Here is a 20,936-nt window from a genome sequence, read left to right on the forward strand (position 1 = left end):
CACATTAAATGAGAGAAAATTTCCAGTTGAGACTTTAATATGAAGTTAATTTCCAGTGGTCTAGGCATATCAGATGGAAATATGATTTAATATGTCCTCCCAATAAACGAAATTGATTAATGGTGAATAATTACAAAATAAAGGTCTATTTCATCTTGTCGATTATAAATTAGTACTACAAAATAGAGAACGTCTTATTCTATCCAGGCTCCAAGCGATTTAATTTTCCCTTACACCATCACTTCACATGCTCATTTATAAAAAATTAAATGAAATAGTTCTATATATTTTTGGCAACAAAATAAATAATACTAGTAGTATAATTTCAATTCATCTTATTTCATGGGTCGGTCATAACATATTTATTATAGAAAACACTCTTTTAGTAAATTCATTTTATACTTGTAAGAGCAAAATACATTTCAATCAAGTGATAAAAACAATCTTACTCGGACAACTAAATTTTTACTCCAAGAGAATGGCATTGCAAAGACATATTGCCGTTGCTATATATGCTTTATGGGAGTACTACTCTACACAATGATAACCCAAGAAAAATATACAACATTATCTAATTTGGTCCATACTCTTTTGTTTATGGGTCGTCAATGAATATAAATTTATTGGTCACGTTACGGTGAACTCGAACTCAAGACCTTTGGGCCCCAGAAATTACCACTCTACCGTTTGGTCAACTCACACACATGATTCGTACTCTTTTTACATTGGGTGGAGGGGGTTGCAACATTTAAAATATGGGGTTTGAGGAGATCATATTTTTCACGGAAAGTTCTTGTATAGTAAAATTGGAAAACTGATAAACAATTTAATCCAAGTATTGGTGTTAAAAAGAATATTATTACGAGTATATATATCACTAAAACTATGCCCCTTTAGCAGGAAGCTATCCTCAATTCTTCAGTTTTGCTAAAAAAAAGTAAAATTAGGAAAAATTTAAAAGTGATCAAGCTGATTAGATTGTTGCATTAATTTGAAAAACTATTAGAATGAATCGGCAATCGTTTAACTAGTTCGACAAAAATGCTTTTCCATAGTTACTTGAATTAAAATGCTGATTTAATCATATCATATGCATTATATACTAGTAATTATTATCAAATTAGAATACGTCGGGGAGTGTTATATTGCTAACTCATAACTTAATTGCTAACTACAATTAAATAATAGTCATTAGATATTCAAATTAAGGGACTAGATCATTAATCCCTAAATGTCAATACGATCAACGAAAAACGTCAATAAGACCATAAGATTTATTTCCAAAAAATATCAATAGGGGTATTAATGTCAATTAACTACATGTTTAGTATAACTAACTTTTAAAAGAAATCCCAAAACTTTAAATTCATATAACATATATCAAATTAAAGATAATTTCATAAGGATTCCAATTCCAACGATATCATACATGCATATGTTCCGACGTCAAAATTTGAAAAAAAATTCAAAATTTTTTAATTTTTTCGTACAAGCAGAAATGTCAACATACTATATAAAATATGTCAATATAATATATGTAGAATGTCAATATAAGCAATGAGTTAACATTCTTAAAGCATTGTGTTGACATTCTCAAAGTATTGAGTTGATATTTTCAGAACACTATGTTGACATTTTCATCCAAAACCCTAATTTGAAGTTTTTTTATTTATCTTTTTCGATTTAATTAATAAAAAAGAAAATTACATGTGGCAAATTGTAGACCACACGTTTTCTAAAATCCTATGGCCTTAAATTAGTTGTAGTTAGCAATTGATCACTCTCATGTGGCAACATATCATCTCCTTTCGATATATTTCGAGGTAGGGTGGCAGCTTATATAGAATTCACTTTATATCTTGACGCTTACTGAAATTATTTTTGACACCAAAAAAACAAAAAAAGAAGGAAAGAAAATGACATGCGTATCATCATTTTTCTTGTATACAAAAGTTTTGCATTATATTTTGTACTTGCGAATGCCAATAATGGCGCTATAATTGAAACCAAGAATGAAGTTTCGCAATTCATTGTCCTTTTATTCTTTTTATTTTGCGTTATCACTCTTTTCTACTTTTTGTCTACTCAAATTTACCAAACCGTAGTGGTATATGTTTTCCCTTTATAAGAGCGATACTCCTATTAGGGTAAAATATTCCAACACCACGCCCTTCTTATCATCTTACCATTAGTAATCTTAATAGATAGATATAGAAATAAACAGGACCAAATAAATATTTTCCATCCAAATACAACAATGATGATGTGTCGCTTAAGTCTAACTTAATTTACATTTTTGGGACTATATGTGAAAGGGATAAATTCGTTGCTTGTGAAAATATATAGAAGAATGATAAACATGATGATCGTTTAGGGAAATATAATATTGTAGAAACATTCTCATTCTTGAAAAGCGAGCCTTTTCTAGTTAAAATCTTTTTCAAATTTCGAGAATGAATCCGATTCTCTCCTATAAAAGCTTATAATCCACTGTTTAACGGAATTCACTTTTTAAAATCCATCCACTGTCCGCTAAATTCTTTTAATTTATTTTGCGAAATTATGTGTTTAATTTTGTCCAAGAATATAGGTATAAAATTCATGTGGAGAAGTGAGAACATAATTTCAACATTTGCACTAGAACAAACTTGAAGATGAAATCTACTAGCAATTGTAGCTATTCTCTCTTTTTGCAACAAGAATTAATGTGAGAATTTGTGCTCACACACATTACTATTTAGATACATTACATTGTATGTGTATATAGAAATGGTGGTGTATGTGTATCATCATGTGATTAGTAGTCCCATGCAAGAAAAGAAAAGGGGTAGAGATGGGAAAGAGAGTGGGAGTGGGGAAGCATAACAGAAACCCCAGCCTTGAAAAAAGTTTATCGTGGTCGGAAATAACACTGTTTATTTCAAACCCCCAAGACTGACCTTTTCTCCTTTTTAATTCTATTTTCAAATTTTTATATACATCACTTTTACCTAGAGATATGTTAAATAAATTCCAAGAGAAAGTAACACTAGAATTAAGCCACAAAGAATGGTTTGCTTAATGCTTGTGTCAAACTAAATATAGTCATAATTAATTAGTGTGTTAATGCTGGGAACCCACACTCTCAATCAATACATTCTCCCCCCTCTCAAAATTATTTAATTATTTAGCATAAAAGAAATCTCCACTTTTTCCATGCAATCACAGCAATGTCTCCACACAAAAGAAGCTTAAAGGCTAAGTAATTAAGAAACTGAAACCCTAAAAAGCAATAAAACAAAACTAGACAGAGTGAAAACAAATTAGTACCTCTCTCCCTCACTCCTCTCTCTGTGTGTGTGTATATATATACATGCATAAAGCCCCTCGCTTTATTTTAGCATCTATATTCTCATTCTTCCTTTATTATTCTTTCTTTCTCTCTCTCTCTCTCTCTCTCCCCATTTGGCCTAACCCTCCAGTTGATGTGATTCTCCACTACACCTCCAAAACCAAACAACCTTTACAAAAGAGAAAGAAAGATCAAGAACCATGGTTTTTTCTTCAATTCCTGCTTATCTTGATCCATCCCACTGGAATCAGGTAAGGTGTTTTTTTTAATTTTTCCCCCTCTTTGATATCTTATGCTTCCATGGTTGAGCTTCTTTGTTCAAAAAGCAACAATTCAAAAGACATATTCTCATCCCCCTTTTTTCCTTCCTCTTTAATTTTATTTTGAATATACTACCACTGTGTTTTTTTTCATTTTGCTTTCTCTCTCCCTCTCTCTCTTTTCATTTAATTCCATACAATTTATTTGCAGCAACACAATCATCAAATAATTGGAAGCAGCAGCGCCAACCCTCTGGTCCCACCACCGCCGCCCCCTCCGCCTCAGCCGCATGGAGGAGGGGGCTCGATCCGGCCGGGCTCGATGGCGGAGCGAGCTCGAATGGCCAACATACCGATGCCGGAAACATCCCTGAAATGCCCTCGCTGCGAATCCACAAACACAAAGTTCTGTTACTTCAACAACTACAGCCTCTCGCAGCCGCGCCACTTCTGCAAGACCTGCCGCCGCTACTGGACCCGCGGCGGCGCTCTTCGCAACGTCCCCGTCGGCGGCGGCTGCCGGAGAAACAAACGCAGCAAGTCCTCCAGCTCCAAATCCCCAGCCAGCAGCGAGAGGCAGCCCAACAACCCAAGCACCACAAGCACCGCCTCCACCAACAGCGCCACCTCTAATATGTTAGGCCTAACGCCGCCGCTTCCGCCTCTCCGCTTCATGTCCCCTCTAGGCCAGTTCACCGACAACTTCACCGCCGATATGGGGATAAACAATTACAGCGGAATAGCAGCTTCCACAGCCGGAACAAGCGAGATGAATTTCCACGGCGGCGGCGGCGGTGGAGTAGCCTCGCTTTTATCAGGTGAAGGCGGCGAGCCGTGGCGGATGCAGCAGGTTCAGCAATTTCCCTTTTTGGGGGGTCTGGATGCATCATCCCAAGGGTTCTACCAGTTCCATGGCGGCGAACCGGGGTTTCTAGGAGGCGGCGAGGAGAGGCCGAAACTGTCTAGCCCAATGCTAACTCAGCGGCAGCCGCCGGTGAAAATGGAGGACAATTCAGAGCATAACCTAAATAGGCAAATATTGGGCGGAAATGAGCAGTGGAATGCCACGCCGGCGGCTAATTGGAGTGACCTTTCCAACTTCAGCTCTTCTTCTACAAGAAATCCGTTGTAGAAAGACACATCTGCAAATTATATGGGAGGAGATGACGATGGTCAAAACCCTAGAATTGGTAGGTTTGTTTGTTCTCTTCAACTCAATTTGCAGCCTAAAACATATCTATATGTGTATCTACTTTCTCTTTTTCTCTATGAGTGTGTGCTGCCTGAGAATGTTTTAGACAAACTGTGGAGAATTAATATGTGAGATTTATTGTAGCTTGTGTTACATTTGGAGATGTAATGTTTTTCAGGATGTGAAATCTGATCTAATTTCGGGTTGATATAATATATGACATGTTTCACATTTCCACCCATTTTTGTTAGGTGACCTTGTTTTACCCATGCAAATTTTTTATATGTATTGTTCACATGGGAAATATAAAATAATTGAAGTATGATCTCTTTCTAATATCTTGATTAAAATACTCCTAGCATATTCTCTCGATCATTAATGCATAAACACTAGTATATTAATTTGCCAGCCTCCCTATTTATTGGTGCCTTTATCAAGCGCGTATGTGTATTGTAAATTGTGATTTGTATCCCTAGCTAGCTAGATCTAATGTTTCTGAAACAAAGATTTTCTTTTCTTTATATATGGAGTATGTTCTTTCAACAATTTAATTCCGTTGGTTTTTTCTTTGCATCATTTGACGTTCTTTAAAATTAATAAGGGTTAATAAATGGTCTGTTTATAATGTTTTAAGACGGGTTTCAATTTGTTTAATAAGATCTTTGAGAATTGCTTGAAGGAGGCTAAGGAAAATATTCATTTCAATCGTAGCTACTAGCGCAATACATTTAGACCCAATACTTCATTAACTCTAATTCAGCAATTTAATTTCCAGATTTGTAATACAATGTATTTCATTTTTATTAGTTTTAAGAAAATTAAACATCACTCTTTGTATGTGAGTAAATATTGCACATTGTAAATTAGAATATACTGGTACTATCAGTACTTTATGAATAATTGTTATAAGAGATAAATTAATCACCCTAATATATGTTTCTTATTTTTTCTCATCAATTAATTCATTTATAATTAAAATTAAATAAAAGGAGTTAAGTGTACATATATATGAATTACAGTATATAATTTGATGTTGAGTTGCTATGAAGGAAACGAAACATCGTGAGGGAAATGAAGCCAACCATATACATAAACTCAATTTTCTAACTCTAGCTCGTTTATTAAATTATAAAAGCTACCATTCGAACTAATTATATAGTCTATATAAAAGGAACAAAAGTTCTATTACTAATTAGAATTCTTAGGGGAATATAATTATATCCAAACTTAACTTCAAATCCTAATTGAGAACGGCTGCAAATAAATTTAATCTCTTAAGTTGGTGTTTGGTTTCCTAGATAAAATAATACCAAGATATATTCTAGGATTTAGTTGTAAGATTATTTTAGTTGGAGGGAAGGGGGGTTACTGGTTAATTATCCCATGAATCCATGATTATCCATCTAGCATTGAGTTAAGAGATTAAATCTAATGAACCAAACACACTACATATTTAATCCTGAGATACAATCTTGCAAACCGAACACCTAAAGAGATATAATTTGACACAAACAAAATCACGGATATTAAATCCAACACTAGAATACAACCAACATATGAACTCTTATTGTAAGTCTTCATCTTCATCACAAGAGGCCTCACATCAAAATTGAGTACAGGTTATGATTCCAAAATATTTTTATTGAGACATCTAAATAGTGAGACTTGTGTATTAAGAATACGGTCAAAAGTTCATTTTTTACAGGCCCCATTTCTCCTACTAAATAAACAAAATAATAGTAGTAAGTTTGGTAAGAAATCTCAAGCTCCGATGCTGTATATCCTAGTGGTCACTTCAATAATATTCCCAACTATTGGCTTTTGATTGATTCCGGAAGAGTATCAGTATATCTACCTAGAGGTTAGTTCTTCATGTCCCCAACAAAATTCTCATAGCTCAAAATGTAAAGTACTCTACTTACTTGAATTCCTTTTCTTGAATGAGCAACATGAGTATTAATTACTATACTTACTTACTAGCACAGTATATGGATAAAAATCCCTTTAGTTTACACAATGATTTCTCAATAATGGTGATGTAGGGGGATGCTTTTTCATTACTGTACTAGCACTATTTCATGAGTTTGAATGAAATATGTGTAGTAGGTTATTAAGGTAGTGGAGTGAAGAGATTGGGCACAAGTCTCAATAGGAATTGTCCAAATTTGAAGTAGGAGTAAATTTGATACAGGATATCGTCATCATTCCTTCCAATTCCCAAACCCCAAAAAAGCGTTCAACAATTGCAGAAACCAAAGTTTCTAATAAGAGAGAGAGAGAGAGAGGGGAAAGAAATCTCGAAAGTCGGTCCCCAAGAATCACGTAAAGACTGCACACCATTAGCGGGAGGAGCCAAAGATGAACACAACAACTCGAACAATTTTCATGCACGCCATATCATATTATTAGCAATACCACCCATTCCAATTAATTTCCTTTTATACCAAAACAATATCTCTCTTAGCTAGGTTTTTCTTAATTAAGGACGTTTCTTTTTGCTGTTTCTCATGGGATGTAAAACAGATTAAATGAACTTTAATTATTACATAGTATAGTTAATAAAGTGTTTCATAAAACAAATAATAAATTAATAATATGTATATATATATGCATAAGTAGTTAGTATTTCATTGTGTAATTTATACATTAAGAAATAATATATAGATTGATTATTACTATATAAATACATGCAGATGTTCAGATAAGTACATCTGTCCATGTATGTGTAAAATACTCCTAAGAAGTTAGTAATAGATACATAAATTATGTCACATATATATTTTAGGCTTTACAGGGGTATAAGTACTCCATAGTACTGTCATTTATCAATTCAAAAATTAATCAAACTTGCTTTTGCATTAGCCATTTATTTAATTTAAAATTAAGAAGCAATAACTATTGGATATACAATTTGCTAATATTCAGCAAATTGGATATTCTGTCTTTTAGTATGCCATCAAATACATACACAAACGTCGTTACAACACATGGCAGATAATTATTAATTAGAGACAGCATATGATTAACAAGTTCAATGTCAAAATTGTGTATGACAACTTAACAAATAGGTCTCGACATAAATTGTTTTACTTTAATAAAGAAATTTGCATATGACATCAAAAGTTACACATTTATCACAAAATTTAAGCTGACAATTTATAAATTTTATATAATAAGATAATCATGAGATGACATCTTTCGAATGTGATAAGAGAGTGACTATAATTTCTATATTTTGGTAGAAAAGTGTATTTCTAAACTTTTTGTTAACTTCCTTTTGTCTACTTAAGAATAGTCACAAATTTAAAGTTTGAAAATATTTTCGCAGTGTAATTGCCACAGATTCACAACCAATCTCAGCTTTCCAGAAAGTGAAATGAGGCACGATTATATACTTTTATACTAGTATCTTGAAAATTTGGCGGCTAAATTGAAATGAAATTGGTTGTGTAGCTGGAAAGATAGGGGATAATACCCAATGTCTTAATTATATCTTACTCTCCACTTTCCTTTATTGACTGATAAATTTTGAGCGAGATGCAATCATGCAACATTGTGTACTATAGAGTACTAATGCACTTCTTAAGGAAATACCACTAAGTTAAATTATGATAGTTTGATTGTTGAAATTATACATATAGTTAATCTAGTGATATATTCAAGTTTAAACTTATGAGTATTGGAATAGAATAGGTGTAGGTAAAGTGATGAGTGAGGGTTGTTGTAGTACAAGGAGTTGTAGGCAAGGAATCTTTGGTAGTATTTCACTTTTGTAAGAATCAAGGCAAGCCCGCTGCTGCCTACCATTTTCGAATAAAGTTACTAATCTCATACTATCTCTCAACCCCACTCACCTCAACCTCTATATTAATCAAATATAGTATAAGTAGTAGATATAATATTGCTCCATCCCCTGTCTCTCTCTCTCTCTCTTTTTCCCACGTAGTAATATGTAGATTGATGGAGAGATTAATTAAGTAATGATGATATTAATATATGTTTTTAATTAGTATAATTGTATCAAATCCCAATCGACTAATTAAATTAATGCAAGAGTAGTATATTATTAAAATTGGGGCATTCATCTTTCTCTTCCAGCTGGAGATTGAATCCCAGAATATCCTTGCACTGATTTTGTGTAGAGTGAAGATTTGCAGCTTTATAACTTTTACAACGTTTCTTCTTATAAATATACAGAAAAAGGGATACAGTGTATATATAATTGCATTAAAGTGGAAGAAATTGATGAAATTATATTACTATAACATGCGTCCCCGGAATCTGATTCCGTCTTCGTTCCCACCAAAATTTGCCTGCCCCCACCTCTATTCTTTCTCCTTCAATATTTATCTGTGTTTAATTATTATAAATATACATAAAAGCTGCATTTCTTCTTCCCATCGAATCTATTTTTCACAATCTTAGATTCCCATGTACATATTATATACACTAATTCAATTTTGTACATGCTCCATATTTTAGGGTTTGGCGATTCAAACATACAAATTGAACGCCCATTTAGTTTGAATTATTGTGAAACGTCTTGCGCGACTGCTTTTAAATGGTAAAACTGAAAAGATTCTGATGATAACCCCAATAAATTTACATATCCAATTATATATTCACCCCTATGAATTTTCTTTGTTAATTGATACCAAAGCTTAATAAAGAAGATCAACTATAGTATTTTTATTTATCTGCTTTTTTGTCCCAAAACACACATGGATTCTATGGGGGCAAATAGCCTTATTTGGGTAACCATAGTTTTTTCCTCTTCATTTTTCATTGTTGATGTGCGCGCATATTCCTCATATTCAATTTGTGTGGTTTATACGTGTAGATTAAATTATAAGTATATTTCAGATTTTTATATTTTCTAAAGAATAATTATTTTTTGAATCTGAAGTTTGGGGGCGTGGACGAGTACTGTTTGGCGCAGAAACAATGGACGATTCCACTAGCTAGAAATACACACAACACACGCTCATCTTCTAAATTCATTCACCATATTCTGTCCTTTCCTCCTTTCATTCTCTCTATCTCTATCATAATCTTTTTTTGGTTGATTTTCTGTGTTGATAGTATTTAATCAAAGGCAAAAGCTATATAGACTTTGTTGAAAGGCACCCTATGTTGAAGAATCCTATGTTCAAACCTCTCATAATTTCTTTCCTATTAGTGAGCAAAATTTGAAATTAAGTATTTATAAAATATTTTTACTTTTTGCTATATATACATGCCTTCAAATTTATCCATATTTATAAAGAGAACAACCAAGATTATTTAAAAATAATAGATATAAAAGAAACGTATGCATACACAAAAACACATAGTGTATTGTTTTCCACACATGTAGTGTATTTAATGTCTATAATGTTTTACAAAATTAATTTAATAAATAATTTGAGACATTTGCCTTTTGTAGTGGGTTGTCGTTTTGTCCATCAAAAACAAAAAAATAGAGAATTGATTGGGGTATACATAATGTAATTGGTGCTCATTTTTATATCACAAGAAACGAGTGATAATGTATAGACCACTTATTGCTTAGTGGTTGGATTTGATTTGGTGGTCTTCCTCAATCACCATGCATGCATGCACCATTGCGTGAACAACCACTTTCGTTTCTTTTTCTGGAATACATCACAATTATCCATATTTTTATTCGGATAATTGTCACTTCACTTCTTAAAAATAATTGATACCATCTTTTCCTTGCAATATGGCTCTTGCTAGAGCATTATGGGATTTTTTATTTATAAATATTAATTACTAAGATGCATCTTCATTCGGATATAAATTTGTTAATCTACCAACCCTGTTATTCGGCTGTTAAGAAATACAAAAAGGCAATTATATATATATCCCTTTATTTTGGTTGGGGACTTAGGTCATTGCCTTAGGATGTGTATTCTTCAACCCTATTTTTGATTTTATGTTGATTTGGTTGGTGGGTTAATTTATGCCTCAATTATTTATCAATTTTTATTATTGTAAGAAAAAAGAGAATGAAGTCACTTTTTTCACAGGGTTTTCCTTGAGAGATGACCTATGTTGAGATTGTAATTGATACTCCTATTAGATAGTTAATTTAACGGTAGTGCTCCACCACACCTGTTATACCTCTTTGTTTTTGTTTTCTCTCTTAAATAGAAACGAGGAATTTTTATTTTTATTTAGATATCTATTGTATTTTTATTTTTATGTTTTGAAAGGGAGGCGAGCTAGCTATTAGGAAAACATTGATTTCTCCCTTTTTCCTTTTGCATTTCTATCTGCTTTGTGCAAGTGGTGACGTTGTAATTGGATAGGACTGATCATATCATATATACATAAATTAGATTCTTTTTTGGTCCAGGAAAAAGAGGAAAGTTTGAAATGTCAATTTATTGAGGGAATCAAATTTTAGATCTTAATATAAATAATGGAGTGGAAACTTAGCCATACGAAACTATGATTGAAGTCACGGCACTAATTGTCAAGTAAAGCACGTTAATATTTTCTTTGAGTATATAGAATATTTCCTAGACACTTCCATTGTAATTATACTTACAACTTGTATGTGTATGTAAGGTTAAAAAAGCATATATGCATGGGAAAGACAAAGAAAAAGCAACAAAGCCCATTGTTTCGTTCTTTGTCGGAGAACCATGCTAATTAGTCTATTAATAATCAAAGCAAATAAGACAAATAATCTCCTTTGTTACAAATTACAAGTTCACAAAACAAATTATAGTAAGTACTCCTATTATATATATTTCTTTTACACCAAATTAAACTTGGTAATTGGTGGGCATGTATAAAAACACTGCACGCATATATTTTAATATATATCCTCACGAAAATTCCAATATATATACCCTAGTATTTCCCATGTTGATTGGGTAAGACGCAATTTTAACAAAACAGTGATTTAATTTTTTAAAAAAAAGATTTGAAGGGTGAGACGCAATTCTGGGAAATTAGTAGCGCAAGATGAGATTCCTATGATGAATAAGTGCAACTTTATGAAATGATATCGATGAGCACTGACGATTAAATAAAATTAGCAATCGAGAATCGTGGGAAGGAATAGCGATTTTGATATATGGGCTTTCCTTAACAACAAAGGACGACAGACGCCACACCTTTTTTGACAAATCATTTTCAGGTGGTAAAGTGTAGATTACTTTCATTACTCAACGACACCTAACCTAATATATATACTTACCAAATCAAGTAAGCTTGTTTCTCTTCCTTCTTCGTTAAGTCCAAATTCAAACTTTTATTTTCGAATTCTAACCTAAATATTTTCAATTCTTTCATTTATATTAATTGAGTTTGATTTCATTTGTATATTGAAATTTATTTAATTAGGTTTTTTAATCTTCATCAAGAACCTTTGTTTAAAAATATAAAAATCTTAGTAAGTCATACTAGACCCTTATGAGATGGAGTATTTTGTTTTTCGGTTTTAGTCCCCATAGTCGCATGAGTGGGGCTCAAATTTGCATAGTATATAGTATAATATTTAGGGACAAAATTCTCCACAACAACTCCGATCCCTTAATTAGATGCTCCATTCTTGGAGTGATTAGAGAGTGTATATTATATATTTATATATCATCCTTTTGATATTCCGACATACTCCATTTAAATATAACTTAACCTGGGACACTGATTTTTAATGTTTGGTAGTTTCAAACTTTGTGTTCTTACTAGCAAACTCATTCAATTTACTAATTTCTGAACTTAAGGATTAAAAGTGAAAATCTAACCATAACATTTTGCAACTGGGCCAGAAAACCTAATATATTCTTCAGTCTCTTTTACACAAAAAAAAAAAAAAAAACACACACACACTCAAAATATCATTTATTTGTGGTGCGGCATGAAGAAGTTTTATTGTTAATTCCATGTAGTTCTAAAATTTTTAATAAGTGGAATGCCATCGTTCATTCCATTTTTAGCGAAATTTTAGTGGTTCGGACATATATTGCCACGTAATTTGTTTATCCAATCATATTGGTAGAAAGAGGAAAAAATAAGGATCAGAAGAGAAAGATGTATTTATACAATTATACTATCTTCGTCCTTTAAATATAAAAACTATTTCCATGTTGGTTTGTCCCTTAAAATTAGAAAATTTCTATTTTAGGAAAAAAAAATCTCTAAAGTAGTGGCCTTTTCCACTAACAATACTTCAATAATTTTTTTATTCCTTCCTCTTTTACTAAAACTTGTATCATTTTTAAAAATTTCTATTTTTAAAATAAAGACAATTGGATAGACTACACTAATTTTTAATTCCTTAATTTTATCGTGGTTAAATTGTTAAATTGAAAATACAGTATCATTGGAATTATTGAGATATTTTCTGTATATTTTTATACAATAAAATATATAGAATGGCTTAGGTGAAATTCCATTTCTTCGTAAGAAAATTTGTTGCGTCTCCAAACCAAAAAAAAATATGTTATTTTCAGAAGGTTTACCAACAACGAAAAATAAAATCCAAAAAACAAGAGATTTATATGCCCCTCTTCGTGTTAACCTAAACATTCAAGATATTTTTGCTCAACAAATAGTAATTGCATATATCAATATGATAAATTCTCTGGGCCGCCGAATACGTTTGGACTTGTTCCGAGCCCAATATTTTTAATAGTCTTTACCCAATGTAAATTGATACCCAGATGTTACTGTATCCGTTTGTGAAGGGACATCCGAGCAAAAGAATTAATGACTGAAGAAATTTAATTATTATTTCCATATTTTTCTCAATTTCATATGTTTTCTTTAAATTTGTTGTTCACCTCTTGCGCATCGTTCTTTACCGACTCTCGTTATCATGTTAAATTCTATCAATTGATGCTTTCATCTAACTTATAGGTTACACTCGTAGAGGGTTGCATCCCTCAATGTGCACTACATTGACAATAATTGTTTACTCATTGTTTAAGTACAAATAAAAAATTCAATTGCAAATTATATTTTGCGTGATGCAAACAACACACATACCTTTAAAAAAAGAAAAAAACAACAACATACATTGCACCGATCACATTAACTAGAACCATCTAAGATGATTTGAGTTTTATAAGAGAACTAATCAAAGATTACCGAAATAATACGATTCCTTACGGAGAAAAAGCAACACAGAGTCTATAAAGATTAATCAAACGAATAAAATCAACTGTTAAGTTAGAAGTTTTAAGGTAAATTCATTCCTTTTGCTTAGTTAGTGAGGTTTGTGTTTAATTTGATTCAAAATTTACAGTTAGAATATGTTTGAAAATGCCCTTCCTAGTCCCCAAACACTCAAAATTGAAAACATGTAATCAATTGGATATTCGGTACTGATAGCTAGAGTAGCCTGATATTTGGAACACCTACATTTTATTATCTGATTTTGCACCAAATTTGTAAATATGTGTATTGGGTCGGATATGTGTATACCTGATATCCATGATCTCTTTTTCTCCGTATCACTAAATTTAATCGTGGCCAGAATATAGATCATGGTTAAATATACTCCATGTATCGATTTCATCCTTGCATGACCTGCTTATTTTATTATATATTTCATCACTTTAAATACTTGTACATTATTTAAAAATCAATTTTGGTTGAATAAAGATAAACTACCAATCCGGTATTATATGAAATTGCGCCTTATTCGATTAACACAAATGAATAAACAAATTAACAGTGATTAGGCCATCTCCAATCATTTATGTCAAACCCAAACTCATTTTTGAGTATACGTCACACCAAAAAAGTAGTTTTACTGCAACCATTTACATCATATTTAAGTTTACACCATTTTTTAGTATTCGTCTAACAAAATTTTGGAATAAACACCATATTTGGTGTTATTCTATTGAAAAACTCAAAAATGGGTTTGAGTTTGGTGTACGGTTGGAGAACTTATCTACACCAAAAATGAGTTTTGGTGCATAATTGGAGATGGTCTTAATAACCCATTTGAATCTGAAAATTCCGGATTTGTAGAAACACTAATTAGTAATTAGAGTTTACATTGATATACGTAGGTGATAGTGAATTCACAAAGTTAGAATTTTGAAAGAGAAGAAGAGGCTAATCATGAATTATGGAGTTGATAAAAAAGAAATGAAGAAAAAGAGAATACAAATTGATTGGCTTTAAACCGAAAGTCCGTATAATTTTGGGAGCATGTCCAGAGCTGCCCGAAACCGCATCTAAAGCGCACGGAATAGGTGCCCGCGGGCAGCCCAAACTCCAACACCTCCACTCCACCACTATCATCAATCACACATTCACCCCCCCACAGCGCCACCACCACGCCGCCCTTCCTCCGCCGTGGTGGCTGGCGAAAATGGGGCAGGGACTCAGCTGCAGGGAGCTCGAGGACACTGAGCTGTTCAACGCAGTTCAGAACGGAGACATTGACACTGTCGAAGCGCTGGCCGCGGAAGCCCCAAATCTCTTGACGATCAGAACCCTTCACGGCCGGCTCTCCGCGCTCCACGTGGCAGCTGCCAATGGCCACCTCGAGGTGTGCTTCTCTTTCATTTTTGCTGCTTTGTTTCGATTTGATTCGTATCGTATGAATTGTGCGCTTTTTCTCTTAGGTTCTTTCTATGCTTTTAGATCGCTTCGGGAATCCAGATATCTTGAATCGCCACAAACAGGTCTGATATCGTTTTTCACAACTTTTGTTTTTCTGATCAGTGTCATTTTAATAGATTCGTATGTTGTTGTTTGCTTAGACTCCATTGATGTTAGCTGCGATTCATGGCAAGTTCTCCTGCGTGGAAAGGCTTATTCAAGCAGGAGCTAATGTATGACAGTTTTCCTTTCTGTTTTGTGTTTTTTCCTACTTTTATTGAAAATATGCCTTTTAATTTGATGATGGATTTTGCAGGTATTATTGTTTGATACATTACATGGGAGAACATGTTTGCATTATGCAGCTTATTATGGTCACTCAGATTGCCTCCAATTGATTCTTTCTGCTGCCAACTCCACCCCAGTTTCTCAATCTTGGTAACTCCCTGTTTCTCATTGATTTTCTCTTGAATTTCTACTTCTTTTTTTCTTTTTTTGTGTGTTTGTTTCATCAGCTTATTCATTTCATTCGATTGTTTAGGGGATTTTCAAGATTTGTTAATGTGAGAGACGGCAGTGGTGCAACCCCATTGCATTTAGCTGCCCGGCAAAAGCGCACAGATTGTGTTCACATTCTACTAAGCAGTGGAGCTCTCGTCTGTGCTTCTACCGGTGGATATAGGTATCACTGTCTCATTTTTACTAGCATTTGTTTTGAGTGATTTGGTTGAAATGACTGATGTAGTTGCAGCTATCCTGGTAGCACGCCTCTGCATCTGGCTGCTCGCGGAGGCTCATTGGACTGTGTTCGTGAATTGCTTGCCCGCGGTGCTGATAGACTTCAAAGAGATTCATCCGGGTGAGGAACCTAAATCCTTCACTATGAAATGCAAATAATTGTTTATATGCGAGTTGCTATTGCTGTTGAATAGAACGGCTTCAACTGTAACCCGTAGTTTAATCTTACATTGCCCTCCGTCTCACTGCCATACAGTTTAACCACAACCAACTCATTTCCTTTGTGGCCGTGCAATTGATACACACATTACGTTCTATCTATATCCTGCTGGTTTTTTCTAAGTGAAAGCTCAATTAAATGTTATGGTGTCTCTGCAGGAGAATACCTTACATGGTTGCTGTCAAGCACAAACATGACGCGTGTGCTGCTTTGTTGAACCCTTTGGCACCAGAGCCTCTAACTTGGCCATCACCGTTGAAGTTCATTAGTGAGCTCAATCCTGATGCAAAATCCTTGCTAGAGAAAGCCCTGATCGAAGCCAACAAAAAGAGAGAAAAGGCCATCTTGACGGAAACACCTTGTACTACTCCACAACTCCCATATTCCGGTGGAGTTGACGATGAATCTGAGGTAAAATAAGATGAGTAAACATGGTACCTGTGCAACTTCATAAATGGCTTGTTAAGATGAGAAAAAAATTAACACTTTTAAGAGAAACTGAAGGCATAAAAAGATTTAAGCAAAAAGCATATAAAGACACGTTGCACTTAAATGTACACGAGAGATGTATTTCTTCTAAACACAATGGAGAGATGATACAGCTGAGTCTAAATCACCATATTTGTCTGTGTTGATGTTGTGTCCACTTGTATGTTGTTTAGATGATGTTTGAGTTAAGTGTTTGTCATACAATGCAGGGTGGAGATGCGGAGCTATGCTGCATTTGCTTCGAGCAGGTGTGTACAATCGAGGTGCAAAACTGCAGTCATGAAATGTGTGCTCATTGCATTCTAGCCCTTTGCTGTCACAGCAAACCCAATTCCTCTTCCAAGATTCCAGTCTGCCCCTTCTGCCGAAGCACCATCACTCGACTAGCTGTTGCCAAGACCAAAGTCGACACCAAAACAGAGTTGGAGCCGGCTCCTGCAAAGCCAAGAACAAGAATATCACTTAATCTTGGTGAAGGGAGCAGCAGCTTCAAGAGCTTGTCGTCACTCAGCTCGTTTGGGAGGTTAGGGCGCAGCTCCGGGAAGGTCGTTGCAGAGTGCGACCACGAGATGGTTAAGGCGTGATATCGGCTTCCATTGACTCCAACGTGTTGAGGGCTTAATATAAATTCTTTTTGTACGGATATCAGACGGCGTGATTTGAAGATGAAATGGAACATTTTCTACTGAACTTGGTTCAAAGTGCAAATGAGATTTCATCTCCATTTTAGAAAACTAAATCATGGATTCAGTTGAAAGTCTAAGACATACGATTAGGCCATCAATTTCATTACACAGATATCTTAAGGCGGGCAACAACTGTTTATGACTAATTCAATTCGTCCAAGTTGAAGCGAGTCTCTGAATAGTATTTCATCTAAATGGGAAAATGAATATCTGAATTTGCCTTCCGTCTCCTTTTTGGCATAGATATTTTCAAGCATCTTATTTGTTTCAACTGTCAAATACTGAATTTTGAACTTCAACAACCTGCTTGAAATGACTAATCGTGTGAAATGTTCGAATGGAACAAAAAGAAAATCTAAAAGATGCTTGAAAAGTTCCGACAATGTTTTCATAAATTACTGAGGTGAGAGAGGGTAGATCCGTGAGATCTGCCTTTTATTTTATTTTATAGAAATTTCACTGAAAGGCCACAATTAAATTTGGAGGCTGCAATTGCATCTCGCCTAAGTTTGTGATGCCAAATATAGTACTAATAATAGTTTACATCTTATAGACTATAGTCATATGCCTATTAAACTTCCTTTTTCTTAGAAAGTCAATTGTCTTTTTAACAAGTTCCGCATGCAAAGAATTGTAAGTTGACTATGGAGTCTTATATAGATTATTTGAGTAAAAGTATTGAGATGTGGCCTTATTCTCACTTTTATTTTACTTTCTCTCTATATTAGTTATGGAGTATAATTATTCTAAAATGAGAGTAAAAAAATAAAATAATCGAACTACTTGAAACAGAGGGAGTATCAATTGAGACCTACGTTACGTTGGTGTGCCCTATGTATGTAACATTTCTTCTATTTAAACTTTTGTTGTGATAACTGAAAATCTGATTGAATTAAGGTGGGTATAGGAGTTTGCCTTAGATAATTTTCTTGCATTAGTTGTCATTTTAATTAAAGAAAAAAAGTGAAAAATAGTAACATGTTAGAATTATGCTTGGTCATCGTAGTTTGATCAGATCGTACAAATATCATAAGTTTTAATTTTATGATTGGTATAGGATCGATCTACGTTCCTATTAGATAATCATAGTATATCCTCTTTGCCTAAACCAATTTCTAGTGAGTGAGAAATAATAAATTAAAATTTATAATTTGTAAATACTAATTAGTGGAAACTTCTTTTTTGGTCCACGAACTTTGCCAAAGTATCATTTTAGGTCCGTAAACTTTGAAAATATCATTTGAGGTCCATCAACTATGAGATAATATCATTTGAAGTACTCTTTTACTTTTTCCAAGTTTTTCTAGACGAAAATACCCTCAATACCTTAAAGGGTATATATTTTTAATAGAGGGAACATCTTTTTTAGTCCACGAACTTTGCCAAAGTATCATTTTAGGTTCGTGAACTTTGAAAATATCATTTCAGGTCCATCAACTATGGGTTAATATCATTTGAAGTACTTTTTTACTATTTCTAAGTTTTTCTGGACGAAAATACCCTCGATACCTTAAAGGATATATATTTTTAATAAACTTATCATATACTCATATTTTTTATAAATATCTTTACAATATATTTTTGACGAATTTTCTAAATATAATTTGACCTTCAATATTATCACTTAATTATTTGACAAGTAAAATTGCTTCTTCAATTTTTATATTAAAGAATTTTAAAATTGAATAAAGAACTTTTCTTTAATAATAAAAAAATTTAATAAGGATCTTTTCTTGCATGTCACTTAATTACAAAATTAAGTGATAATATTGAAGGTCAAATTATATTTTAAAAATTCATCAAAAATATATAGTAAAGATATTTATAAAAAATAAGAGTATAGGATAAGTTTATTAAAAATATATACCCTTTAAGGTATCAAGGGTATTTTTGTCCAAAAAAACTTGGAAATAGTTAAAAAGTACTTCAAATGATATTAACCCATAGTTGATGGACCTGAAATGATATTTTCAAAGTTCACGGACCTAAAATGATACTTTGGCAAAGTTCGTGGACCAAAAAAGGTGTTCCCTCTTTTTAATAAACTTATCATATACTCATATTTTTTATAAATATCTTTACAATATATTTTTGACGATTTTTCTAAATATAATTTTATCATATTGTGACATGCAAGTTAAATTGCTTCTTCAATTATTTATATTAAAGAATTTTAAAATTGAATATAGAACTTCTTTAATAATAAAAAAATTGAATAAGGATTATTTCTTGCATGTCACAAAATTAAGTGATAATATTGAAGGTCAAATTATATTTAGAAAATTCATCAAAAATATATAGTAAAGATATTTATAAAAAATATGAGTATATCAAAAGTTTATTAAAAATATATACCCTTAAAAATATTGAGGGTATTTTCGACCAAAAAAACTTGGAAATAGTAAAAAAGTACTTCAAATGATATTACTCCATAATTGATGGACCTCAAATGATATTTTCAAAGTTCACGGACCTAAAATGATACTTTGGCAAAGTTCGTGGACCAAAAATGATGTTCCCTCTACTAATTAATGTGTTAATTAACCTCATTGATAAATGAGCCTTTATTAAGAGCATTAGCAATGATTGGGCCCTCTTAGAGGATCCTTCTCCTTTTTTTTATTGTTTTCACGTCATCATTCTATCAAATAGTCTATCTCCCTGCAATGGAAGAGCCCTCCCAGAGGTTCTATCCTTTTCCATTTCATTTCCACATCATTACTATTATTTTGTTTTAATTTTTTGGCACTTCTATATTTAATATGTTATCAAATTAAATAAATTTGAATGCAAAAATATTACTCCCTCCATCCCGCTTTAGGAGTCCCGGTTAGTTTTGCACACTCATTTTATAAAAATCATAATAAATAGTCTAAGTGGAGAAACGGTAAAGTAAGAGAGAGAATAATGTAGACATGAGTTTTCTCTACATTATTCCCTCTCTTAATTTACGATTTCTCCACTTTAACTATTTATTACGATTTTTACAAAACGGGTGTGCAAAAGTGACCGAGTGGGACGAAGGGAGTAATACGCAAATCTTCATTGTATTACAATATTGGAAAAAAGAATACAACGAGATGCAAATTTAAATAAGAATATTATGGAGTATATACAGTGTATAAATTATGGACTAAAAAAAATATGTGCAGGGCTGATGATAGGCCCCCCTTCTTCCACAATGGAAGGCCTATCCTATCATCGGCCATCACTCATATACATATATCGGCCATGGCCGATACATCGGCCAAAAGGGAGAGAGAAGCAATAGCCTTTCTTAGGCCCTTTCCCTGCGATGGTTGGCCGATGGGGGCCGATCGGGAAGGCTTCTCCATCGGCCAACCATTGTGAATGCTCTAATGAAGTAAGTTTTAACATACTTCATCGCGACATAATAATTATATACACAAGTGACGAGTTTGCACGCGCGCGCCGCTGCCTCAGCTTC

General features: G+C 33.2%; 2 protein-coding genes across 4 annotated transcripts; both read left to right on the plus strand.

Annotated features, from left to right (window-relative positions):
• The first annotated feature begins 3,387 nt into the window (after positions 1 to 3,387).
• LOC125218303 (dof zinc finger protein DOF5.1-like) lies at positions 3,388 to 5,020 on the plus strand. Its single transcript, XM_048119937.2, has 2 exons — positions 3,388 to 3,582; positions 3,803 to 5,020. Exons 1-2 carry the CDS (start codon positions 3,532 to 3,534, stop codon positions 4,721 to 4,723), a joined length of 972 nt encoding a protein of 323 aa, XP_047975894.1. The 5' UTR covers positions 3,388 to 3,531; the 3' UTR covers positions 4,724 to 5,020.
• A 9,929-nt stretch (positions 5,021 to 14,949) lies between these two features.
• Positions 14,950 to 17,492, plus strand: LOC125218274 (putative E3 ubiquitin-protein ligase XBAT31). Of its 3 annotated transcripts, none has more exons than XM_048119910.2 (8): positions 14,950 to 15,302; positions 15,379 to 15,438; positions 15,517 to 15,588; positions 15,672 to 15,793; positions 15,897 to 16,037; positions 16,101 to 16,214; positions 16,472 to 16,724; positions 17,012 to 17,492. In XM_048119910.2, exons 1-8 carry the CDS (start codon positions 15,123 to 15,125, stop codon positions 17,384 to 17,386), a joined length of 1,317 nt encoding a protein of 438 aa, XP_047975867.1. In that variant the 5' UTR covers positions 14,950 to 15,122; the 3' UTR covers positions 17,387 to 17,492. The 3 variants fall into 3 exon arrangements, with proteins under 3 accessions (XP_047975867.1, XP_047975869.1, XP_047975868.1); XM_048119912.2 differs by having other exon boundaries at positions 14,951 to 15,302; positions 16,119 to 16,214; XM_048119911.2 differs by having other exon boundaries at positions 14,952 to 15,302; positions 16,107 to 16,214.
• Positions 17,493 to 20,936: the final 3,444 nt, after the last annotated feature.

The sequence above is a fragment of the Salvia hispanica genome, chromosome 1 (assembly GCF_029641045.1).
Source record: "Salvia hispanica isolate PSC_SH4W2 chromosome 1, Shi_PSC_v1, whole genome shotgun sequence".
Taxonomy (NCBI): domain Eukaryota; kingdom Viridiplantae; phylum Streptophyta; class Magnoliopsida; order Lamiales; family Lamiaceae; genus Salvia; species Salvia hispanica.

What these genes read in the sequence shown, in the direction of transcription:
- LOC125218303 (XM_048119937.2), top strand. Translation starts at nt 3,532, where the DNA reads ATGGTTTTTTCTTCAATTCCTGCTTATCTTGATCCATCCCACTGGAAT. An exon ending in ATCCATCCCACTGGAATCAG is followed by an intron (nt 3,583 to 3,802) that starts GTAAGGTGTTTT and finishes ATTTATTTGCAG; the next exon opens with CAACACAATCATCAAATAAT.
- LOC125218274 (XM_048119910.2), top strand. Translation starts at nt 15,123, where the DNA reads ATGGGGCAGGGACTCAGCTGCAGGGAGCTCGAGGACACTGAGCTGTTC. An exon ending in TCTTGAATCGCCACAAACAG is followed by an intron (nt 15,439 to 15,516) that starts GTCTGATATCGT and finishes TTGTTTGCTTAG; the next exon opens with ACTCCATTGATGTTAGCTGC. An exon ending in CTTCAAAGAGATTCATCCGG is followed by an intron (nt 16,215 to 16,471) that starts GTGAGGAACCTA and finishes GTGTCTCTGCAG; the next exon opens with GAGAATACCTTACATGGTTG.